We start from the raw sequence: 26,296 nt of genomic DNA, 5'->3' as shown, positions 1-26,296 counted from the left end.
AAGAGCCTGGGCTTGGGAGTCAGAGGTCATGGGTTCGAATACCGACTCTGCCACTTGTCAGCTGGGTGACTGTGGGCAAGTCACTTCACTTCTCTGTGCCTCAGTTACCTCATCTGTAAAATGGGGATTAACTGAGACCCTCACATGGGACAAGCTGATTACCTTGTATCTCCCCCAGCACTTACAACAGTGCTCTGCACATAGTAAGCGCTTAACAAATACCAACATTATTATTATTATTACTCTCCCAAGCATTTAGTGCAGCATTTAGTGCATTGAGCACATGGTAAGGGCTCAATAAATACGATTAATCGATTGGGTCTTTTTTCTCTAGTGCTGGGTCCCATTGTAGGATTTCCTAATGAGATCCTTCTGAATATGCAGCGTCACAATTAAAAAAAAAGTGAATTTATGGGCCGACCAGGGGTCATTTTTGTTTAAGGGGGGCTGGTATTTAAGGGTATGACCTGGGTGATTTACCCATTGTGGGTAAATTACCCCTGAAAACCTGGGTTATTTCCATATGGGTGATGGGCAATTCGTTCGTGCTTGTGTCAGGGGGAACCGTCCCTGAAAGGATATTTAGATAGGGAGAAGTTTGTTGCTTCAGTTGAAGAGGAGGACACGCACTTCTGGAAGGATGGGTCTCTGGGAGCCCCCCAAAGCCACTGAAAGAGAAGCTGCCAAGATGAGTTGGGGATGCACTGTAAGGGGTGATGGGGGCTGATTGGAATAAAGGGCTTTTTTGGCATTATGGAAATGGCCTCCCATCTGAATCAGCACAAAACATATTTTGAAACAAAGGGGAGCAAGTATCGTAGAAAAACTTTTTGTTTTTATTTTTAAAAGAGCTCTTGACAAGGAAGGTAAGCCTGGGGCCTTCTGGTTGGAGAAAAGCCTTTCTCCTCAGCCAAGTCACAGGGACAGACATCCAAGAAATGTCCACACATCCCTGGGACAGGGGGATAAAATGACTGGGAGGAGGTTCATATCTACAATTAGGTCAAACAGCCCGATCAGCCCTCCTGGCTGGAAGAGGAAGGAAGAGGTGAAAGACAAGGTACGTGATAGCATTTTCTAGGTGGTTTGTGCTCCTCTCCATTGTGATGTGTCGAACTCGGCTGCTTCGGCAGATGATGGTGAGCAGCTGGGAGAAACGTTCCTTTAATTTTCCTACTCAGAAATACCCTGCCCTGTTTTCCAAGATGGGGAATCTCCATCTTCCACCCGTCTGCCTTTGTCTGCGCCACTTTCCCCCTGCTGGTCTCCAAGATCGCCAGGTTCCAGCACACTGATGCAGCTGCCAGGCGAGGAGTCATAAACTGACTGGGGTCGAGGACTTGTTGCGGGGGTTTCACCAGAGCTTGTGCCACAAGGAGAGTATTGGGCTTCTCCATAGGCGACGCTCGATTGTGTAGGAGAAGCAGGTGGTGTGGAGTCTTTCAGGGGAATGTCTCCCATGTTTGAGCTGGCATTAGCCTCCATCTGTTTTTCTGCTCCACTTTCACAATCTGAATTCAACTGATTGCCTTTGCAAATTCTAGATGTGTGGCATCTCATCGGTTTGCTGTAAAAAATACACAGAAAAAAATTCATCAAAATTCCATATTTATGAATTCAAATTAATCCAAACAGATTTCTAGCTTGGCATTCCAACCTCCAGCTGCCACTGAAATGAGAATTCGAACACACACATACACACCCTGCTATATAGACAAACATATAAACACACAAAGATCTATACATACCCATAAACACAACCCTCCCCTGTCCATCCCCTCTCCCAGGCCAACATTCACACAGCCACATAAAGAAGCAGTCAAATATACAGACATTTGCAATCCATCCACATGCTTCTTCGCCCTTCACGTATACAAACACATCTACTCACATTCAATACATATATGCAGCTATTCCACTTGTAACACGCTGGACTGTCAGCTCATTATGAGCAGGGAACATATATATCAACTCTATTGTATTTCACTCTTTCAAGTGTTCAGTAGAGTTCTCTGTGTTCAGTCAGTACCACTGATCAATTCTTTTGGTGCTCTTCTGTGATAACATTACCGTGCTTTTGGTAAAGGTCTATTTGAAATGGACTTTATTCACTCTTCTAAAGACAGTCAAAGTACATCAGAGTTTGAGAGGGGAGGAAGTGAGGCGTTTCGGTTAAAATATTCTGCAGCAGGATATCTAAGGTGAAGCGCAGAGATGAATACCAACCTTAATGATAGATTTACTGGGGACAAATGATGGTGGACATCCAATTTTGCTAGTCAAAGGGGTCATTTTGCCGAATCCAGTGTGTGAAAGAAAGGCTTGGAAAACTAAGTAGTTTAACATGTATATGTACAAAGGATGAATGAATGAACAAAAGCGTCTAATTTTAGCCTTTGATAAATAGTTGCACTGCTCTCGTTAGCTCTCATTTTTAACAGCATTTTGGGAGTCTGACAAACATTTTATCCTTTCTAACTAATTAGAACACTCTTTTAAGCCACTGTGGCAGATATAGGTTAATGAGACTGTGAGTCCCTTAATAATAATCATGATATTTGTTAAGCGTTCACTTTGTTTGTTTGTTCACTTCTCTGGCCCTTAGTGCATTTTCTCACAATCCCTTAATTCATGCAGTCATATTTATTGAGTGCTTACTGTATGCAGAGCACTGTACTAACCACATGGGTAAATAAGACACAGCAGTAAAGGGTGACAATCCCTGCCCATAAGGAGCTTACAGCCTGAGGTGTGGGGGGTAAGACTGCCATCAGTATAAATAAACAGACATCGATATAAATAAATAAAATTATAGATATATACAAAAGTGCTGTGGGGTGGGGAATGGGGGAAGAGCAAAAGGGGGCAGGGTGATGGAGAGCTTGAAAGCCAATGGGAAGGAGTTTTTGACTGACACGGAGGTGGTTGGGCAACGACTGGAGGATTTTGAGGAGGGGACATGTCCTGAACGTATCTGTATAGAGATAATCCGGGCAGTGGAATGAAGTATGGACTGGAGTGGGGAGAGGCAGGTTGGGCGGCCAACAAGCGCTTAGTACAGTGCTCTGCACATAGTAAGCGCTCAATAAATACTATTGAATGAATGAATGAATGAGGTTGATCCAATAATCTAGGAAGGACAGGATGAGTGACTGTACTGATGTTGGAGTGGTTTGGATGGAGAGGACAGATTTTAGTGATTTTGTGAAGGTGAGCCCGAAAGGATTTGGCAACGGATTGAATATAATAATAATACTAATAATGATGGTGTCTGTTAAGCCCTTACTATGTGCAGAGCACTGTTCTAAGTGCTGGGGGAGATATGGGGTCATCAGGTGGTCCCCTGTGAGGCTCACAGTTAATCTCCATTTTCCAGATGAGGGAATTGAGGCACAGAGAAGTTAAGTGACTTGCCCATAGTCACCCAGTTGCCAAATGGCAGAGCCATGACCCATGACCTCAGCCTCCCAAGCCTGGGCTCTTGCCACGGAGCCACGCTGAATATGTGGGTGGAATGAGAGAGAGGAGCCGTCACGCTGAATATGTGGGTGGAATGAGAGAGAGGAGCCAAGGTCATGGGTCTGTGAGACAGGAAGATGGTGGTGCCATCTACAGTGACAGGAAAGTCTGGGAGGGGTGGGAAGACAAGGAGTTCTGTTTTGGACACGCTACGTTTGAGGCGACGGAATGACAGCCAAGGAGAGATGGTTTGAAGGCAGGAGGAGATGCGAGCCTGGAGATAGGGAGAGAGATCAGGGGAGCAGATGGAGATTTAATCCACTAGTTTCCCAAAACCAATTAATAATGTTGGTATTTGTTAAGAGCTTACTAGTGGAAGGTGAGACCGAAAGGATTTGGCAACAGATTGAATATAATAATAATACTAATAGTGTTGATATTTGTTCAGTGCTTACTATGTGCAGAACACTGTTCTAAGTGCTGGGGGAGATATAGGGTCATCAGGTGGTCCCACGTGAGGCTCACAGTTAATCCCCATTTTCCAGATGAGGAAACTGAGGCCCAGAGAAGTGAAGTGACTTGCCCACATCCCCCAGCTGTCAAGTGGCAGAGCTGGGATTCGAACACATGACCTCTGCCTCCCAAGCCTGGGCTCTTTCCACTGAGCCACGCTGCTTCTCTTAAGAGAGCTACCAATTAACGTAACCAATTAAGAGAGCTTAACCAATTAAGAGAGCTACCTGAGATATAGCAGCTCATAACATTTAGACGTTATAAGCACACACGTGCACCCAAACTCATTTGTCCTCTCCTTTCTATTCATGCTTCCTTCCCCCCGCTTCATCACGGGAAGCAGCGTGGCCCAGTGGAAAGAGCCCGGGCTTGGGAGGCCGAGGTCGTAGGTTTGAATCCCGGCCCTGCCACTTGGCAGCTGGGGGACTGTGGGCAAGTGAAAGCAGTGTAGCTTATTGGAAAGAGCCTGGGCTTGGGAGTCAGAGGTCTTGGGTTCTAATTCTGCCTGCCATTTGTCAACTGTGTGACTTTGGGCAAGTCACTTTGCTTCTCGGTGCCTCAGTGACCTCATCTGTAAAATGGGGATTAAGACCGTGAGCCCCATATGGGACAACCTGATTACCTTGTATCTATCCAGTGCTTAGAACAGTGCTTGGCATATAATAAGCACTTAACCAATTCCATCCTCATTATTACTGTGAGAAGCAGCGTGGCTCAGTGGAAAGAGCCCGGGCTTGGGAGTCAGAGGTCATGGGTTCGAATCCCGGCTCTGCCACTTGTCCGCTGTGTGACTGTGGGCAAGTCACTTCATTTCTCTGTGCCTCAGTTACCTCATCTGTAAAATGGGGATGAAGACTGTAAGCCTCACGTGGAACAACCTGATGACCCTGCATCTCCCCCAGCGCTTAGAACAGTGCTCTGCACATAGTAAGCAATTAACAAATACCAGCATTATTATTATTATTATTATTATTCACTTCTCTGGGTCTCAGTTCCCTCATCTGGAAAATGGAGATTCAGAATGTGAGCCTCACATGGGTCGACCTGAATACCCTCTATCTCCCCCAGCGCTTAGAACAGTGCCCTGCACATAGTAAGTGCTTAACAAATACCAATATTATTATTATTATTATTGATGGACTCTCCTCCTTCCTCTTTCTCCATCCTGTCCCTTTCTGTATACCTGTATGCCCAATCTAATCTCGTGTTGGTAATTCAGTTTGAGCTCCACAGGGGCCGTAGGGAAGCCCCCAGGGCCTCCATGGTAGCCTCCGTCTGGCCCAGTATGGACCAGTGAAAGATTCATGGAGCAGAATCCCCCTTCCTCCCCACCCCTGGGAAATCACGATTTCTGGGACTTCTGGACCAGCTCATCATCCCTGACTAAGAAGCAGTGTGACCTAGTGGAAAGAGCACGGGATTAGAGTCAGAAGATCTGGGTTCTAATCCTGACTTTGCCACTTGACTGTTCTGTGACCTTGGGCACGTTGCTTATCCCTTTTATGGTATTTCTTAAGTATTTTCTATGTTGAACACTATTCTAAGCCACTGTGGCAGATACAGGTTAATTAGACTGTGAGTCCCATAATAATAATGATATTTGTTAAGCGTTTACTATGTACCAAACACTGTTCCAAACACTGGGATAGATACAAGGTAATCACGTTGTCCCACAAGGGGTTCACAATCTGAATCCCCATTTTACAGATGAGCTGAGGCACAGAGAAGTGAAGTGACTTGCCCAAGGTCACCCAGCAGACAAATGGCAAATCCATTAGATTAGAACTCATGACCTCTGGCTCCCAAGCCCATGCTCTTTCCACAAACCACGCCATGAGAGGCAGGGTTTGTGTCTGACCTAAGTAGGAGGGAAGACAGGTATTAAATTCCCATTTTACAGTTGAGAAAACTGAGCCACAGATAAATGAAGTGACTTGCCCAAGGTAACTTCTCTGTGCCTCTGTTACCTCATCTGTAAAACAGGGATTAACAGTGTGAGCTCCATGTGAAACAGGGGCTGTGTCTAACCTGGTTATCTTGTACCTACCCAGGGTTTAGTTGAGTGCCGGGTACATAGTAAGCACTTAAATACTATAAAGAAAACCAATAAAAAAAAAATGAACAGCTCTCCCCTCACCCCGTGGGAGGTGGCGCCCATGAAATATAACCCCTTAAGAGAACTCCTCCTCTTAACCCCCCAATCCACCCCTCCTGAACTCTTTCCAATCTAAATCGATCATGCGAACATACTCCGTGCCCAAGAAACATGAGACTTCTTCGAGGCTTCTCCACTGCTCAACTTTCACCTGCAGTTCACCCCAGTCCTGATGGTTCTTTAGGTACCAACATCTCCTAGATCATCCCTTTTCCTTTCCCCAAACTGCTACGACTCTGGTATGAGCTGATCCCGCTACAGCTGAACTCTTGCATTAGGCTGCTTGCTCGTTTCCCAGTCTCCAGCCTCTGCCCACTTCAAATGGAACTATTCATTCATTCATTCATTCATTCATTCATTCATTCGTATTTATTGAGCACTTATGTGCAGAGCACCGTACTAAGCGCTTGGAATGTACAATTCGGCAACAGAGAGAGACAATCCCTGCCCAGTGACGGGCTCACAGTCTAATCAGGAAGACGGATGGCAGAGCAAAGGAGAACGAAAGAGAAACAAGACGACATTATCACAATAAGTAGAATCAAGGGGATGCACATCTTATTAACAGAATAAATAGGGTAATAAATAATATATACAAATGAGGACAGTGCTGAGGGGAGGGGAGGGGGAGAAGCAGAAGATGGGGTGGGATGGGAAGGGGAGTGGGAGTAGAGGAAAAAGGGGCTCAGCTGAGGGGAGGTGAAGGGGGGAAGGGAGATGAGCAGAGGGTGGAGGGGGAGCAGAGGGAGAAGGGGGGGAGCTCAGTCTGGGAAGGCCTCTTGGAGGGGGTGAGCTATCACTACATGCCAGAATCATATTGTTGATGCATCTCTCTATCCACCCCTTTCCTTTGCTGAGAAGTCTCCACTGGCTTCCTCTCTTTCCCTCCCTCTCCGCATAAAACAAATTGGACTCGAAGCTCTTCACCCAACCCCACCTAGCCCATCTGTTTGGTAGAGTAAAAAGGATGGAATAAAAATAAATAAAAATCAATAAATCAATAAAAAGGGTGGAAAGAATCTCCTCCCTCTCCCCATCATTCCCAACTTGTTTGATTTGTTCTGGGCAAACCTTACATGTGGCTCTCCAGCTCTGTCCCCTCACTCACACTGTTCCTCCATATTTGGACTCTCTTCCCACATTCAGAGGCATCCTATTTTCCCACCTCCTCTAACAAGCTTTCTGTCATGAATCTGAGCCACACAATTCCATCAGCCAACTCTAGTGGTTACTAATTTATTCATAATCAATCTCAGTACTCATGTATATGTATTCTCATTTATGTATTTGGACCGCTGTAACAGGGAATGCCAAAAAAAATTGCAACTGACTGTAAGTTCTCCTAGGCAGGGATCATAAAATTTCATGATTCTGTAATTTTCAAGAATATAGTACAGAGCACCGCACCAGAGGGGAGCGCACCAAGTGCTCCTACTATGTAACACTGGTGATTCCAGGCAACTTCTGCTTTGACGGCCTCTAACAGATGGTCCTGGCTGCAAAATCCCCAGATTGGGAGGGCATTTTGGTTACTCTCTTGGCACAGACTTGGCTGATTCTCAAAAATTAATTAATTCATTCAATAGTATTTATTAAGCGCTTACTATGTGCAGAGCACTGTACTAAGTGCTTGGAATGTACAAATCGGTAACAGAGACAGTCCCTGCCCTTTGACAGGCTTACAGTATAATCGGGGGAGACAGACAGACAAGAACAATAGCAATAAATAGAATCAAGGTGATGTACATCTCATTAACAAAATAAATAGGATAACGAAGATATATTCAGTTGAGTGGATGAGTACAGTGCTGAGGGGATGGGAAGGGAGAGGGGGAGGAGCAGAGGGAAAGGGGGGAGAAGATAGGCACAGAATCCATAGGAATGGGGCCACCTTTGAAAGTTTCCCCAGTGGAAACTGAGCTTGTGGGATCGGATGTTACGGTCCGCAAAGTCAAAGCTGTATGGTGGAATAGGTCTTTCCCCTATCGGAATGCTTCCCTTGACTGTTGTAGGATAAAAACCGACTCACTTGATGTAACAAAAAATCAGAATTTGGAAAACCATCACTATGATCAGCAGGAATCCTGTGGCTACCAAGCAGGCCAAAATGTTAGTCTTTAGGGTGTCCTGTGGGGAAGGTGGTTTCAAGTTTTTCTTTTCCAGAACTTCTAGAAGAAAATAGAGAAGTGTTAGCCTTCTTGAGAAAATACTTGAGGTTCTCTAACTTGGACAGGGAATCCCTTTGAGGAAGGAAGCTTAAGGAGCCTGGAGAAGAGAAGTGTAGGTCCCATCACTGCTTGCTGCAGTCCCCGGGGACTTTAGAAAGAGTCTCATCTAGGGTGTAACGGAAAAGACTTATTGATCCAAAATCCCTCTCCTTAACCCCATACTCCCTTCAGCTGTGGCCCAGGCCCCCTCATCTACCTGACAACATTTTGAAAGTCCCCAAGAGGCCTCAGGTCTTTTTAGATTGATTCAGAGGAATGTGACCAGAACCAGCACGGACATTTCGACCTACTTCCAGCCCTACATCTGTGCCCCTGCAGTGTGGGGAACATGTAATAATAATAATTTTGACATTTGCAAAACATTGTTCTAAGCACTGGGGTTACTACTAGGTCACCAGATTGTCCCCACGTGGTGCTCACAGTCTTAATCCCCATTTTACACATGAGGTGACGGAGAAGTAAAGTGATTGCCCAAAGTCACACAGCTGATAACTGGTGGAGCCAAGATTAAAACCCATGACCTTTGACTCCCAAGTCCGTGCTCTTTCCACTCAACCACACTGCTTCTCCTCCTCATATGTCATTATACCCTCAATGACCTAAGGCAGGAACCAATCCACCAGCTAATCTGTAAGCAGGAAGAATATTTTGGGTAACCGGTCAATTTGACCACTGCTAACTTTGAGCCCTGCTAATTTCTAAAATGTTGTTTTGGCTCCTCTAATTGAGAGACTTTAGCAAGGCACCAAATAATGAAAAGTCATGTTTTCAATATTGTCAGTATAACTTAGTATTCCTCTTGAACCCTATAGAAGGCCTTAGCTGTAACAGTCAAATAACCACAACAAAATCTGCCTTGCTCATTTTGCAGTAGAGATCTAGCCAACCCAAGGACTGTAGTCAGAGAAAAATATTGGCTTTCTTGCAGCTGATCCCACCCAGTACGTTTATGTTGACAGGATCCAAAGAAAAGCTCAAATCAAGGGTGACCCCTAGAATGCAGACAGCAGTGGCTTCCTAAATCAAAACCTACAGCAAGATTTCCAAACCCAGTAAAGCAGAATTGCAATTTCCTTAGGCTAAATGGAAAAACCACCCCATTTTTTACACAGTGTATCTGTCATTTTCGCCCCAAGAAAATTCTTTCTCTGTGGGGATACTTAGGGGAAGAAATCAGAGAAGGGGACAGGAGGAGATAAAATGAAACATAATTTTTACCTTCAGGAGTTTTAACAAATTCAAAGCGGATGGCATCATTTGTTGAAGTTAATTTTACTGCTGTAAAGTGAAACAAAAAATGGTAAATCAAAATAATCCTTAGCCAGATTTTGTTGTTACCACATGAGATGGTGAACAAACACACACAAATGTATATTGTCCAGTGGGATCTTCCCTTAGGAACTCCTACTTGGAATGTCTCTGTCGGCTTCACCAGAGTAGGGATAGACAAAATGATGGAAAAAAAGTCATTCGTCATTGAAGGATGCTGGTCACCCTGTGAAAATGCTACAGAATATTTTATTTTCCCTGAGCTGCTGTGAAGACTCAGAGACAGGAGGTTAGGCAAGTCATGGATCGGGCCCAGGATAGCAGTTATTTTTAACCCCCTGGTCTCTCTCTCCTGAACTCCAACGCTCTTCTCTCTGTGTGATCCCTCTGCCCCCTACAAGGAAAAGAGGAGATGAAAGAATCAGGGAGTCCAATTTGCAAAGCGTGTTTTTCAAGCTCGCACATCATAAAGGGAAGGGTTTTGGAGAAGGTGATGAGGCCAGGGGGATTCTCAGGAAATCCCTCAAAATACTGAAGAAGAATTAATTCCTAAAAATCAGCCCCTCTGAAAAGATTAGAAAATCAGTGTCTTGATCAGCAAAGTTTTGGAAGTGAGGTGGAATTTCTGCAGTGTACTACAAATTCAAGGCATCATAAAGGCCCAAACAAACAGGTTGGGTTTCAGAGCAGTTTTGCACGTAATTACTAGTCCAAAGGGGGAAGCTGCTATATGCTAAAGCAAAACCCAAGTACAGAACACAGCAAAAGAAATGTAGACCCACACAGAGTGGAACGGCATGTCCGTTGTGCATGGGCATTCTGGCCATGGCCCCATGTCTACAAAGGATGTCATTGCCAAAGCATCATTTTTTAATGTAAAGCGGAGCAAGATACATTATTTCTGCAAAGTAAGAATTGGAATTTTGGGAAACTTCGAAGATTCATAACCATTACTACTTTATTACTATTATCATCAGCATTACTCTTCTCTTTTCTATTATCATTGATATTTCTGTCAATACAAGGTATGGCAAAACATAAACCCTAACGAGTAAGAATAATGATGGTATTTTTTTAAGCGCTTACTATGTGCCAAGCACTGTTCTAAGTGCTGGGGGAGACACAAAGTAATGAGGTTGTCCCATGTGGGGCTCACAGTCTTCATCCCCATTTTCCAGATGAGGTAATTGAGGTACAGAGAAGTTAAGCGACATACCCAAAGTCACACAGCTGATGTGTCTATCTGTTGCCGAATTGTACATTCCAAGTGCTCAGTACAGTGCTCTGCACATAGTAGGTGCTCAATAAATACTATGGAATGAAGGAATAAGTGGCAGAGCTGGGATTAGACCCACGACCTCTGACTCCAAAGCCCGGGCTCTTTCCACTGAGCCATGCTGCTTCTCCATAATAGAAATAGTTCCACGGGCACTGAAATCTCACAACCCCACAGGGTGTCCCCGTCTGAAAATGTCATGCTGCTTCCTCAAAACCGTCCTCAAGCAACTTGACTCAGAGACTCAATTTCACACCCCACAGATAAACTGTGCATCCCACCTTTGAAATGGGCATCGGTGCTGCCATTTTGGAGAGCAGGTTCCTGACCGTGATTTCACCAAAGGGTACAATCGTGTAGCAATTTGGGAAGAGAAACAATATGGTAGCTGTTTGGAGGAGGCCTACCTAGTTGCTATTTTTAAGAATGGCTTAGTGGCTGCAATTCCAGGGAGAATTTAAGGAACCTGGGTCAGGGTCTACTTGGCTTTCCTCCTGGAGAAGGCCTGGCAGCCATGGGGAGAGCATTTATTTGAGGCAGGCTAGTAGGAAGAATAGAAAGTTTTGCTCCCCTCTTGCTACTGTGGCAACCCATGTCTCTCATTCAATAGTATTTATTGAGCGCTTACTATGTGCAGAGCACTGTACTAAGCGCTTACGAGGGCAGGGTAGATGGTCCTGAAAAGCAAAAAAAATAATGAGAGTGAGAGGCTGAAGGGAACTTTATTTTCTGGAAAGGAAAGCCTGGGCCTGGAAACTAGGCACTGAGGATGACGGGTGTTCCAGTCAATGCTGGGGAACCCTATATGGATGGGGAATACCAGAAAGAGAAGGAGAATGGGAGGGGGCAGACAGTTCCTAGCAGGAACACAGAAAGTCAGCCATCTGGATTTACACAACAGTAAATAGTACAAAAAGGGAGGATGGGATCTGGACAGCAGAGAGGGACAACAGGGCTTCAACGCAGACTAGACAATCGCAACACCATCAAGAAAATTCCAGATATTGGCAGGAAAATCTCCCCCAGATGATCCTCCCTAGGCGGTTGTCCTTGCTGACCCAACCATGACACTTTTGCAAGAACAGTGCAACTTCCTAAACTGTGGACCCCCTGAGATATTCAGACATGCCACAAGAACATCCATTCGGTTGTATTTATTGAGTGCTGACTGTGTGCAGGGCACTGTACTGAGCTGATGTACAATTTGGCAACAAATAGAGACAATCTGGAACATCTGGAACCGTCCAGACTGACGCCGGAGGTGTGGATGTCCACCTCCGGGGCTCCCTGGAGAGAGACAAGGAGCGTTCGAGGGTTTGGGCCAGTGGTCTTTACCAGCTCACCTCTACCCTGGCACAGGGACTCTGGCCCACAGAACAGACTGCATCGTTGTGCAGTTCTTGATGCAGTTCAGCTCAGTGGTTAGGGACCTGGGAGTCAAAAGGTCATGGGTTCTAATCCCACTTCTGCCACTGGCCTGCTGTGTGACCTTAGGCAAGTCCCTTCACTTCTCAGGGCCTCAGTTCCCTCATCTGGAAAATGGGGATTAAGACAGTGGGCCCCACGTGGGACAGGGACTGTGTCTAACCCGATTTGCTTGTATCCATCCAGTGCTTGGCCCAGAGTAAGCACTTAACACATCCCATGACTATTATTATTAGTTCCCCACATCCCAGTGATGCTTAGGTCCTTCCCTCCCCAACTCAGCAGGCATCCCTGTCTCCTGTGCCCCATCGCTGTGGGCTCGCTGTCTGCTGCCAGGTGAGCCAGTTGGGATTTGGGCCACTCAAACTGTAACAGGAATGCCTTGCCCTTCCATTCAGCCTTCGGTTGCCACCCTCTGCTGGCTCCTCCTATCCACAAGGTATATTTTTCGAGCCTACACAATGCAAGGAGAAGTAATTCTGAGGAGGTGCGGGACATTCTCAGAAAATATCTCAAAACATTAAAGAGATATCACAAAACATTAAAGAGAGAAGAGCTAAAACCTGAAAATCAGCCCCCGAGTTAAGGCAAAAACAGCCTCACTTCCATAACTTTGAAATATTAGAAAATCAGGGTTTATGATATCTCAAACTTGTATTGCATTGCATAAATGTCCAAATGGAAGTGTTGGATTTCAGTGCAGTTATGCAATTACTGCGAAGGTCAGAGGGTGCAGATATTTTATGCTAAACCTCAGCTCCTGGACAGAACCACGGCAAAGGAAATTTAGACTTGTACAGAATTAGGTGGAGGGTCTGGGGTGCATGGGATTTTCAGTCACAGACCCTTATCTGGATAGGATCTCACTGCCGAAGCGTTATTTTCAATTGTGAAGTGGAGCGAGATATACTATTGTTTCAAAGGAAGGATTGGGATTGTAGATAAACTCCAGAAGTCCATAAAATAATAATAATAATTTTGGTATTTGTTAAGTGCTTAATATGTGCCAAGCACTTTTCTAAGTGCTGGGTAGATACAAGGTAATTAGGTTGTCCCACGGGGGACTCACAGTCTTAATCCCCATTTTCCAGACGAGGTAACTGAGGCATAGAGAAGTGAAGCGACTTGCCCAAAGTCAACAGCTGATAAGTGGCAGAGCTGGGATTGGAACCCATGACCTCTGACTCCCAAGCCCGTGCTCTTTCAACTGAGCCACGCTGCTTCTCATATCCATTATTCCAAATTCATTATTGCTGCTCTACTCAACATCAATCTTCTCGTTTTTATTATCATAGCCATTTCAGTCACTAGTAAAGGGAATAGCCTTTTGCCAAGCATTGTGCTAACATAAATAGGACCAAGGACTTTGAACCCTCACCCAAATTTACATCCCAAAAATAAACCATACACATCCCACCTTCAAGAGGAGTAATGACGCAGCCATCTTTGAAATAAGGTACCTGGGAGTGATTTCTCAAAAGGGTACCTGCTTTCGTGTGGGCATCTGGGATGAAAAGGGACATGGAAGCCATTTGGAGATGGCCATCTTTAAAAGTTTCTTCTAGCTCCCTGGGGAGGACCTACTTTGCCTACCTGCCGGAAGTGATTCAGAATCCTGTGTAGGAGTATTTGCGAGAGGCAGCCTGGAAGGAGGAACCAGAAATTTAGCTCTCCTCCTGTTGTTGTACCAGTCCACATCTCCAGAGGACAGGTGATACGGTCCTGGAAAATGGAGAAAGAATGAGATTGAGTGAGAAGCTGAAGGGGTTTCTCTCATCTTTCCCTTGGAGTGGGAAGCCTGGTCCAGAAAGCCAATGAAATATAACACTCCTTCCCATCATGTCCAGATTCACTCAGGATAGACTTGCATCCCCTGGGTGATCAAGAGGCTCAGCCCAACTCTGCTAAGGCACCGGACCCACGCTCTCCAGGCAACAGAGGAAAAAATCTGAACAGTCCAAGTGAAGAGAGCAGAAATTGCTTAGAGCTTAAAGGAAGAGGAGCAGAAACAGCACATCGAATTCATAATGTTCAGAATATCAGGGCCCTGCTCTAATAGGCGAGCCAAATTAGAGGAATATTCAGACTTTTTGGGGATGATGTTCTCTTTCAAACAAGATGGCCCAGAGTCAAACCTTGTGGCCCAGAGGCCTTGGGGGACCAGTGGATTAGGGGTCTGGAGGTCATTAAATGTTAATGATTTTTACCTTCAGCAGGTACCGACATTGGCGAAAATCCTTCCCCAGAAGAGGAATGGAGTTTCCCCGGAATCAGAAAGGCTGAGCTGTAGGGAAGAATTGCTCTGCCTGGGAGAGGGTGTTTTTTTTTTTTTAATTGATGGATAAATCTGTAATAGAAACTGAGGTGAAGCTGTGATCTAATAAATCTTATGGGTAGGATGAATGCTTTTACAACCAGTGACTGCCGGCTCCCACTCAGGCCTCTACTATTCCATCTGCTACCTTGGCAGTCTCAAATTAGCTGAAGTGTCGAGGAAGCTAAGCATCATGGGCAAACACGGCCAGTCAATAGGTACCTCCGGGTGCATTTGTTTGGCCTCCCAGAGAAAGAGACCCAAGGATAAGACTCTTGTGGGCATGTAAGCAGTCCATAAATATGATCGAGGAGAGGCAATCAATCAACTATTCAATCACTTGTACCCAAGGCTTTTTGTCCGGTGTTTCTCTACATCTGTGTTAAGGAGCAGCTGGGATGTTGTCATGTCTGCTTTCCTCATGCGAATGATGCATCAGGATCAGAGACCTGAGTGGAATGGGGCCTGTCCTTGGGAGACAGAGTGGAAATTATTAGACTGAAAAAATAATTACAATTAGGGTAATGGGGTAATGAGGGAACTCCGTTCCGTCTCTCCACTGCAACTCTTTCCCAAATGCCCCAAGACAGATGTGTTCTCCACTGACCCCAGAGGTACGGAACAATAGAATTTTCCCAGGATCCCCCTGGTCCGGTCTTAACTTCTGGAGTTCCCCACTTGGAGACTGTGGAGGAGGATAATATCCTAGTCCCCAGGCAAACTAGTGGAAGCCATGGAGGACAGTGCACTCTCTTTTCACAAGTCAATGCTGCCATCTTCCCAAAGTCTTCCAGCTGTGGACACCCAAGATGCCTTCCGGGATATGGTATCTGGATGCTCCCTCCAACACCCACCTCCATTCTCTGTCTGGTTCATGTAATTGTCAGTTTGAATGCAGTGCCCTGAGTTTTAAACTGGGGAGCAGTAATTAGAGGAGAAGACTCAGTTTATTTCAACCGTTCATTCATTCAATTGTATTTCTTCAAGAATAGCAATGAAAGCACATTTTGTATCTCCAGAGAATTCTCAATGCTCTATCCGGTTTTTGAATGACAAGAAATCATAAAGGGTTGAATTTAATTGTTATATAATAATATTGCAAACCCTTTGAAAGCAGAATCTTGGGGAAATGACAGTAATTAACTTCCTTTTCAGGGCACTGCCAGTAAGATGTATCCACTGGTGGCCATTGGTTTTAAAGCACTCCTCTCTTACCTGCCTCATTTCTAGTCCAAATACTTCTCTCCCTCTAACACCCACTCTCTGAGCCTCGATCTCATCTGTCTAAAAGATGACTCCTTGTCTATCTCCTTCTGACCTGGCATTCCCAGGACCTGCAGGTGTGACTGACTTTCAAAATCTTCAAATCACATCTTCTCTAAGAGGAGTTCCCAAATAAGCCCTCTTTTCTCCCACTCCATCACTCACCTGAATCCTCTGTGCGTTCAGATCTGTACCGTTTACATACTTGATATTCACCACCCTCAACCCCACAGCACTGATGTACATATTCATAATTTATATTAACGTCTGTCTTTTCCTCTAGATGGTGAACTCCTTATGGGCAGGAAAAATATCTATCAACTATGTTGTATTAACAATAATAATATTAATAATAATAGTACGGTGATTGTTGTCACATAGCTTGTAATCTCCATCATCATCTTGAATGAACCCCAGAGCTTTGCGATATTTGTTAAACACTAAATGGAAGGGGAAACAGATGGTCAATCCCCATTTTGAAGGTGAAGGAACTGGGGCACGGATCAGTTAGGTGACTTTCCAAGGTCACACAAAATGGGATTAGATCGTCCTCTCCCAAGAACTGCCGTGTACTAATTGTTCAATAATAACCATTAACCTACGGATTTATCAGTGAAAAGTTAATGGGGATGACAAGAAGCAGCAGGGCATAGTGGATAGAGCACGGGTCCGGGAGTCAGAAGGTCATGGGTTTTCAACCCGGCTCCACCACTTGCTTGCTGTGGGAACTTGGGTACCGTGCCTCAATTCCCTCACATAAAATGAAGATTGAAGCTGTGAGCATCCATTCGGACAGGCACTGTGTCTAACCCAATTTGCTTTATCCACCCCAGTACTTAGAACAGCGCCTGGCACATAGAAAGGGCTTAACAAATACCACAGCTATTATTATTATCATGTGGGAGGTGGCCATCCCAGGTTTAATGTTGGTATTTGTTAAGCGCTTACTATGTGCCGAGCACTGTTCTAAGCGCTGGGGTAGACACAGGGGAATCAGGTTGTCCCACGTGGGGCTCACAGTCTTAATCCCCATTTTACAGATGAGGGAACTGAGGCACCAAGAAGTTAAGTGACTTGCCCAAAGTCACACAGCTGGCAAGTGGCAGAGCTGGGGTTTGAACCCATGACCTCTGACTCCAAAGCCCGTGCTCTTTCCAGTGAGCCACGCTGCTTCTCACCAACAGCGGGCTCGTCCGGGATACTGTTTGCATACTGGCTTCCTACTTCATTTGTCCCAGGTCTCTTATAATAGCTGCGAGTTGTCAATGGGGGCTTCTTGGGCCCAGGGTGATATCTTTATCATAATTCTGTCCTCTCCCATTCCGCGCCTCCCCTAATGCACATGGATCCTTCTCACCTGTAAACCACGGGGCAAAATTGACTCCTACGGATATGTCTATAAATGCTGCTGATGGGGCAGAGCTCTTTCCCTTTGGAGAAATGGCAAAGCCAATAGTTTTAATAATTACTACCGCTAATGGTAGTCTGAACTTTCAATGCACAAATATTTTCAAACGAAACAGTTCTTCTGGCATCCACAAGTCTCAAACCTGTAAACTCGGTAGTCATTAAAAAGAAATCCCCAGTACGATTTTAGGATTGTGGATCTCTGCAGCTTTTCTCCACAAACCTGCGATGACAGATGTCCTTCCTTCCCCACCTCAGTAGGAATAAGGGACTCCCTGGTGCAGGAGAGAGGAGTGAAGGACCCTCCCCCCCCCCCCAGTCACCCTGGGCTTGGGAGTCAGAGATCATGGGTTCAAATCCCAACTTGGCCACTTGGCAGCTGTGTGACTGTGGGCAAGTCACTCAACTTCTCTGTGCCTCAGTTACCTCATCTGTAAAATGGGGATGAAGACTGTGAGCCTCACATGGAACAACTTGATTACCCTGTATCTACCCCAGTGCTTAGAACAGTGCTCTGCACATAATAAGCGCTTAACAAATACCAACACTATTATTATTATTATTAATGCCAGACCACCTCCCACAGGTAAGCAAAGTAGGCCAGTTGGCAGGGACAGTTTGGCCTGCAGGAGCCAGATGGATCAAATGGGATGCGGGCAGCTCCAGCTCTCACTAGCAGACCCTGTTCTGTCATCCCTCTTTATATGACCACTCCCAAAAAGTTGTGTTTTTCAAGCTTGCCCATCGCATGAGGAAGGGTTTCTGAAGAGGTGGTGAGGGGAAATTCTCAGAAACCGCCTCAAAATATTAAAGAGAAACGAGCTAATATCTGCAAGTTGGCTCCTCTGCTGATCAAGAAATTCACCTCTTCCAGGAGGCCTTCCCAGACTCCAACCCAGCCCCCCACTCTCTGCTCTTCCCCCTTCCCCTCCCCTCAGCACAGTGCTTATTTGCATATATTATTTATTACCCTATGTATTTTGTTAATAATAATGTTGGTATTTGTTAAGCGCTTACTATGTGTCGAGTGCTGTTCTAAGTGCTGGGGAAGATACAAGGTCATCAGGTTGTCCCCGTGAGGCTCACAGTCTTCATCCCCATTTTACAGCTGAGGTCACTGAGGCACAGAGAAGTGAAGTGACTTGCCCACAGTCACCCAGCTGCCAAGTGGCAGATCCGGGATTCGAACCCATGACCTCTGACTCTTCTTTCCACTGAGCCATGCTGTTTCTCTAATGAGGTGTATTATTCTCTTCCCCTCTTCAAAACCCTACTTAAAAGTCACCTCCTCCAAGAGGCCTTCCCAGACTGAGCTCCCCTTCTCCCTCTACTCCCTCTACCACCCCCCCTTCACCTCTCCGCAGCTTAACCCTCTTTTCCCCCCATTTCCCTCTGCTCCTCCCCCTCGCCCTTCCCATCCCCTCAGCACTGTACTCATCTGCTCAACTGTATATAATTTCATTACCCTATTTATTTTGTTAATGAATTGTACATCACCTTGATTCTATTTAGTTGCCATTGTTTTTAGGAGATGTTCTTCCCCTTGACTCTATTTATTGCCATTGTTCTTGTCTGTCTGTCTCCCCCGATTAGCCTGTAAGCCCGTCAAACGGCAGGGACTGTCTCTATCTGTTGCCGACTTGTTCATTCCAAGCGCTTAGTACAGTGCTCTGCACATAATAAGCGCTCAATAAATACTATTGAATGAATGAATCTCCTGGATTCTAATTATCTTGATGACGGTGTCTTGTTTTTCTTTTGTTCTGTTTGGCTCTGCCGTCTGTCTTCCCCATTCAGACTGTGAGCCCATCGTTGGGCAGGGATGGTCTCTCTCTGTTGCCCAATTGGACATTCCAAGCGCTTAGTACAGTGCTCTTCACACAGTAAGTGCTCAATAAATACTATTGAATGAATGAATGGAATGAAACTGAATTTTTGATATTTCAAAATTTCTGACAGTCAGTCTGTTCACGCTCCGTGTACTTACTGAGAAGATCAGAAGGTTAAAGTATGGGCCGTGTACAGAACCACAGCAGAGGAAATACAGGCCCACCCGGAGTGGGTTGGAGTCGCAGTTGTGCATGGATTTTTCAGCCACAGCCCCGTCTCTGGATGGGTTCTCACTGTCCAGAGCATCACTTTCCAATGTGAAGCAGAGCAAGATGTATTATTGGTGCTACAGAAAAACTGGGACTATGGGCAACTGAAAAGTCAGATCCCTTATTGCTGCTATCATAACCAGCATTTTACTTTGCTAATTTCCATTATCATTATTACTATCACTTGTTAAGGGATTAGGCTCGTCCTAAACATTGTACTAAGTGATAAGCAAATGATCGAAAGGCATTAAACTCTCACACCTTTCTAGAAATTGGGTCTCCGGATGCCACTTCCACCAGAAATCTCCTCAAGCCATTCAACTCCCCATTGCACCCCACCAATTAACAACGTGTGTTCAGTTTGTTCATTCAGCCTTTGCACCACCATCTTTGAGAGAAGCTTCCTGGAAGCACTTTCTGAAGAAGGTACTTACTGCCTTGGGCCCACTGGGGAAACAAAGTGGGGTGACAGCCATTTTGAGAAAGGCTGAGCAACCGCCATCTTTGAAAGGTCCCCCGTGGCTCATTATTTTGGAAGATTGGCAGGATCCCGTCACCCCTTATCTCTCTGCAGGAGGTGGTGTGTCATGGAGGGAGAGACTGGGGGATACTACACTCCTCTCTCCTGGGCCAGGAAGCCCATTCCAGTGGGATAATGAAATGTTAAGCCCCTTTCCATCTTGCCCATATTTACCCAGGACAGACTTGCGTCCTCTACGTAGGCCCAACTCTCTTAAGGCACCAAACAGGAGTATTTCAGACAGCGGAGGAAGAACTCTGAATGGCCTTTCCTTTCAGGCCGGAGTTGAGTCTGTTGTTTCAGTGATTACGACATTACTAATGGACTGAAATTCCATGGGGAGGATGATAATAATAATCCATAATCATCACAATCCTCCAGCTAAATTCTAGAAATCCTCACACACCGGGATTTGAAGGAAAACTGAATCCCAAGTTGCTCCAGAGAATCAAACCATAGTTGACTCTTAGGAAACAACATCGAATGACCTCCAGACCCACTAGCTACTTTAGTGACTTTGTCTATTGAAAGTATTCCTGCCCCCCCCCCCCCCCCCCCCCCCCGTCGCAGCACTTAGAACAGTGCTTCACACATATTAAGCACTTAATAATTGTGGTATTTGTTAAGCGCTTACTATGTGCAAAGCACTGTTCTAAGCGCTGGGGGAATACAAGGTGATCAGGTTGTCCCACGTGGGGCTCACAGTCTTCATCCCTATTTTCTAGATGAGGTCACTAAAGCCCAGAGAAGTGAAGTGACTTGCCCAAAGTCACACGGCTGGCAAGGGGCGGAGCCGGGACTCGTACCCATGACCTCTGACTCCCAAGCCCGGGCTCTTTTCACTGACCCACACTGCTTAAAAAATGTCATCATCATTATTATTATTAAACCCGAACTACAAGACGATCTATCAGTAGCCATTGTAAACCCATGTTTAATTATTCATCCACTCTATCACATTTGAACTGGGAGTCAAAAGACGTGGGTTCTAATCTCGCCTCCGCCACTGGTCTGCTGTGTGACCTTGGGCAAGTCATTTCACTTCTCCGAGCCTCACTTACCTTTCCTGGAAAAAAAATCCCTCCCTAGGACAGAAAAGGAGCATCACCAGAGTCAGAAAGCCTGAGCCATAAGGTAAACCTGCTCTACTTGGGACAGATGGAACTCTGAAGAAATAATTTTCCTTAAAAAAGTTAGCTTGGAAGACAAGTCTACAATAAAATCTGAAGCAATGCTGAGATTTAATGAACCACATGATATAATGAACACTTTTACAAACTCTGACCACTGGTTACACTACCCTGGTGGTCTCCAATAACTCTATTGCCTTACTGTTATTCAGGAAGTCCCACAGCCCTTCTGGATATTATCTGTAAATGTATTTATTTATATTATTATTTATTTGTATTGTCTGTTTATTCGCATTGGCGTCTGCCTAGACTCTGAGCTCATTGTGGGGAGGGATCGTCACTATTGTTGAATTGTGCTTTCCCAAGTACGGTAAGCTCTTAATCAATAATTATAGTTATTATGAAGTTGGTATTTGAGCACTTACTATGTGTGAAGGACTGTTCTAAGCGCTGGGGTAGATAGAGGGTAATCAGGTGGTCCCACATGGGGTTCGCGGTCTTCATCCTCATTTTCCAGATGAGGTAACTGAGGCTCAGAGAAGTGAAGTGACTTGCCCAAGATCACCCAACAGACAAGTGGCGGGGGCAGGAATAGAACCCACGACCTTTGACTCCCAATTAAAATACGATGGAATGGATGAATGATTAAACGGGGGTTTACAATGGCTACTGATAGATCGTCTCATAGTTTGGATTGATATGAATAATGATAATGGCATTTAAGTGCTTACTGTGTGAAGCACTATTCTAAGCGCTGGGGGTGGTATGAGGTAATCAGGTTGTCCCTGGTGGGGCTCTCAGTCTTCATCCCCATTTTCCAGATGAGGTAACTGAGGTTCAGAGAAGTGAAGCGACCTACCCAAGGTCACACAGCAGACAAGTGGCAGGGGCAGGATTGGAACCCACGACCTCTAACTCCCAATTCAAATACAATCGAATGGATGAATGATTGAACTTGGGTTTACAATGACTACTGATAGATCGTCTCATAGTTTGGATTAACAATAATAATGATGATGATGATGGCATTTGTTAAGTGCTTACTATGTGCAAAGCAGTGTTCTAAGCGCTGGGGGGGATACGAGGTGATCAGTTTGACCCACGTGGGGCTCGCGGTGTTCACCCCCATTTTCCAGATGAGGTAAATGAGACTCAGAGAAGTGAATAATTATGATAATGGGGGTATTTGTTAAGCGGCTGCTATGTGCCAAGCACTGTTCTAAGCGTTGGGGGATATAATAGAGAAGCAGAATGGCTCAGTGGAAAGAGCCTGGGCTTGGGAGTCAGAGGTCATGGATTTGAATCCCTACTCCACCACTTGTCAGCTGTGACCTTGGGCAAGTCACTTAACTTCTCTGGGCCTCAGTTCCCTCCTCTGTAAAATGGAGATGAAGACTGTGAGCCCTACTGGGACGATTTGATTACCCTGTATCTACCCCAGCGCTTAGAACAGTGCTGGGCACATAGTAAGTGCTTAACAAATACCAACATTATTATTATTATTGTTATATAAAGTGATCAGGTTGTCCCACATGGGGCTCGTAGTCTTCATCCCCATTTTCCAGATGAGGGGACTGAGGCTCAGAGGAGTGAAGTGACTGGCCCTAGGTCATCTGGCAGACAAATGGTGGGGGCGGGATTAGAATCCATGACCTCTGACTCCCAATTCAAATACGATTGAATGAGTGCATGAATAAACGTGGGTTTACAATGGCTACTGATAGATCGTCTCATAGTTGGAATTTAAAATAATAATAATAATAACAATAATGGCATTTAGGTGCTTACTATGTGCAAAGCACTATTCTAAGTGCTGGGGGGATACGAGGTGCTCAGTTGTCCCACGTGGGGTTCACGGTCTTCATCCCCATTTTCCAGATGAGGTAACTGGGGCTCAGAAAAGTGAATTGACTTACCCAAGGTCACCCAGCAGACACGTGGCAGGGGCGGGATTAGAACCCATGACCTCTGATTCCCGTTTCAAATACGATTGAGTCGCTAATAATAATAATAATAATAATAATGTTGGTATTTGTTAAGTGCTTACTATGTACAGAGCACTGTTCTAAGCGTTGGGGTAGATACAGGGTAATCAGGATGTCCCACGTGAGGCTCACAGTCTTAATCCTCATTTTACAGATGAGGTAACTGAGGCACAGAGAAGTTAAGTGATTTGCCCACAGTCAAACAGCTGATAAGCGGCAGAGCTGGGATTCGAATCCATGACCTCTGACTCCCAGGCCCGGGCTCTTTCCACTGAGCCACGCTGCTTCCTACCTAAGTGCTGTCGGATGGTGAGGGGGAATGAATAAAAGGACCGAGTTCGGGTGATGCAGAAAGGAGTAGAAGAAAAGGAAAAGAGGGCTTAGTCGAGGAAAGCCTTTTGGAGATGTGCCGTCACTAATGATTTGAAGGTACGGTGAATAATTGGCCAGTTGATATGAAGAGGGAGGGCATTCCAGGCCAGAGGCAGGATGTGAGGGAGAGGTCAGTGGAGAAAGAATCGAGCTCGAGGCTGGAATTAGAGGAGTGAAGCGTGCGGAGAACAGGAGAACAGCCAGGTGAGGTAGGAAGAAACAAGCTGATGGAAGACACTGAAGCCAACGATAAGCAGTTTCTGTTTGCTGCCCGGGTCGTTTTTCTACAAAAAAAGTTCCAGCTACATCTGCCCTCTCCTCAATAAGCTCCAGGGGTTGCCCATACACTTCCGCATCACAGTGAAGCATCGACTGGAGTGGGGAGAGACGGGAGGCAGGGAGGTCAGCAAGGAGGCTGATAGAGTAATGGTGACCGGATAGGAAAAACGCTTGGATTAACGTGGTAGAGTTCGGATGGAGAGGAAAGGGTGGATTTTAGCGATGTTTAGTGATCAATTCATTCATTCAGTAGTATTTATTGAGCGCTTACTATAATAATACTAATAATGTTGGTATTTGTTAAGCGCTTACTATGTGCAGAGCACTGTTCTAAGCGCTGGGGGAGATACAGGGTCATCAGGTTGTCCCACGTGGGGCTCACAGTCTTCATCCCCATTTTACAGATGAAGGAACTGAGGCACAGAGAAGTTAAGTGACTTGCCCACAGTCACATAGCTGCCAAGTGGCCGAGCTGGGATTCGAACCCCTGACCTCTGACTCCCAAGCCCAGGCTCTTTCTACTGAGCCACGCTGCTTCCCTGTGTGCAGAGCACTGTACTAAGCGCTTGGAATGGCCAATTTGGCAACCGATAGAGACCATCCCTGCCCACTGATGGGCTTACAGTCTAATCGGGGGAGACAGACGGCCAAAACCAAGACATCTTAATCACGATAAATAGAATCAAGGGGATGTATCCAAGTGCCTTCTTCATTCGGCTAATTTGAGTGCAGAGTGCGAGAAAGGGCACAGCGTGGAGCGTTTTGGGTTGGGCCAGGCTGCGAATGCGGGTGGAACAACTCCAGGCGAACCCTATCCAGGCCATCAGAACTCCATTTCTGTCTATTCTGGTCCCAAGGGCTCTTCTCTCCTCAGCTCCACCCCAGCTGGACATATTCGCTACCTGTCACCAGCTGCGTGGCATAAATGTGGCACATCTGTACATTTCTTTCATTCATTGAGCTCCACTTTATTTCCTCCATCTCCATGTTCCCAGGTACTACTTCCTTACAGTTCTACTTTAGAAACATCTGTACATTTCTTTCATTCATTGAGCTCCACCTTATTTCCCCCATCTCCATGTTCCCAGGTACTACTTTCTTACAGTTCTACTCTGGACATCGCAGGGCCCGGGTGTCTGGCCACATGTGAGTAACATACCAGTGTATTCTTCCCGTTAGGGAAGCTCTTACACCACATTCCTCCTAAAGGGGAGCTCTAACACCATATTTCTCCCGAAAGGGAAGGCCGATTTGTTGCGACTAAATAACTAATTAATTCAATTCGCCGCACAGAATAAATTTTATACAAAACTCAGGCTTTCCGTCCCTGTCCTCTCTCTCTTTCTCTTGCCGCGCCAATTCCGAAAGAGCCCGTCCCCGGGAACAGGTGACATTCCTCCTTCCCCCTTCCCCTCCCCTCAGCACTGTGCTCATTTGTATGTATTATTTATTAACCTATTTATTTTGTTAATGAGATGTCCATCCCCTTGAATCTATTTATCGTGATAATGTTGTTTTGTTTTTGTTTTGTTCTGTTTTGCTCTGCTGTCTGTCTCCCCCACTTAGACTGTTAGCCCGTCACTGGGCAAGGATGGTCTCTATCTGTTGCCGAATTGTACATTCCAAGCACTTAGTACAGTGCTCTGCACAGAGTGAATGCTCAATCAATACTACTGAATGAAAGAATAAACACTCCTTCCCTCCACCAACCCCACCCGGTTCCCCAAAACCTCTCCTGGTACCTTCCCCTTTCAGTTCTGATCCATTGCATGCCTCTCAAGACAGCACAGCACGAGCAGAATGGCACATGTTTGAGAAAAACATCAGGGGAGGCAGGTTTAGGATTTTGGAGGGCAGGGCCAGCACGAAACTTGAGGAGGTATTCTTCTGTGCCTTGGACAGATCAATCCTCTGGCATTAGGATTTTAATTGGCAGGAGACAATTAGGCCATAATGGAGGACATGCCTTCAACGTGGGAGAACCCAGAGGCCACATCCCTGTCCGTCTCACCTCTCCTTCCCCAGCTCCATGGTTCACCAGTACAACCCAAAGAGCATCTTCCTCCCTCCTGCACAGAGGTTCCGGAAAATAAATGGTGGTATTTGTTAAGTGCTTACTATGTGCAAAGCACTGTTCTAAGGGCTGGGGGATACAAGATAATCAGGTTGTCCCACGTGGGGCTCACAGTTTTAATCCCCATTTTACAGATGAGGTAACTGAGGCACAGAGAAGTTAAGTGACTTGCCCAAAATCACACAGCTGGCAAGTGGCAGAGCCGGGATTCGAACCCAAGAACTCTGATTCCCAAGCCCACACTCTTTCCACTGTACCACGCTGCGGTGTTAACACTCTCCCAGAGCCCATTTCCCCTTTTTCATCAATTTCTGTCATACCTGGAGGGTCGGGCGGGGGCAGGGATCGGGCCTCCCCCCAGCCATAAAGCTGGGAAAGAACGAAGATGATCAGAGGTAATGCTGATGTGTCCACAGAGCATTTGCGGGTGGAAACGGGGACCCGTCGATCGCCCATCTTCTACGTGGAATCCCAGCACGGGCAGCCCATTGACGGGGGATTGTCTCCGTGACTCTCTTCCGTTGTAAA

At 45.8% G+C, this 26,296-nt stretch overlaps 1 protein-coding gene across 2 annotated transcripts; it reads right to left on the bottom strand.

Annotated features, from left to right (window-relative positions):
- Nucleotides 1–813: 813 nt before the first annotated feature.
- On the bottom strand, nt 814–26,296 carry LOC103169246. Of its 2 annotated transcripts, none has more exons than XM_029079948.1 (5): nt 26,089–26,296; nt 13,919–14,047; nt 9,574–9,633; nt 8,157–8,295; nt 814–1,567 (listed from the first exon to the last, which is right to left on the bottom strand). In XM_029079948.1, exons 1-5 carry the CDS (start codon nt 26,222–26,224, stop codon nt 1,174–1,176), a joined length of 858 nt encoding a protein of 285 aa, XP_028935781.1. In that variant the 5' UTR covers nt 26,225–26,296; the 3' UTR covers nt 814–1,173. The 2 variants fall into 2 exon arrangements, with proteins under 2 accessions (XP_028935781.1, XP_028935782.1); XM_029079949.1 differs by having other exon boundaries at nt 8,157–8,292.

Source organism: Ornithorhynchus anatinus, chromosome 15 (genome assembly GCF_004115215.2).
Source record: "Ornithorhynchus anatinus isolate Pmale09 chromosome 15, mOrnAna1.pri.v4, whole genome shotgun sequence".
Classification (NCBI taxonomy): domain Eukaryota; kingdom Metazoa; phylum Chordata; class Mammalia; order Monotremata; family Ornithorhynchidae; genus Ornithorhynchus; species Ornithorhynchus anatinus.
This window is presented reverse-complemented; position numbering and strand designations above follow the sequence as displayed.

What these genes read in the sequence shown, in the direction of transcription:
- LOC103169246 (XM_029079948.1), bottom strand. Translation starts at nt 26,224, where the DNA reads ATGGGCGATCGACGGGTCCCCGTTTCCACCCGCAAATGCTCTGTGGAC. An exon ending in GCCCCCGCCCGACCCTCCAG is followed by an intron (nt 14,048 to 26,088) that starts GTATGACAGAAA and finishes TCCATTTTCCAG; the next exon opens with GACCGTATCACCTGTCCTCT. An exon ending in ATTTGTTAAAACTCCTGAAG is followed by an intron (nt 8,296 to 9,573) that starts GTAAAAATTATG and finishes ATTTTCTTCTAG; the next exon opens with AAGTTCTGGAAAAGAAAAAC.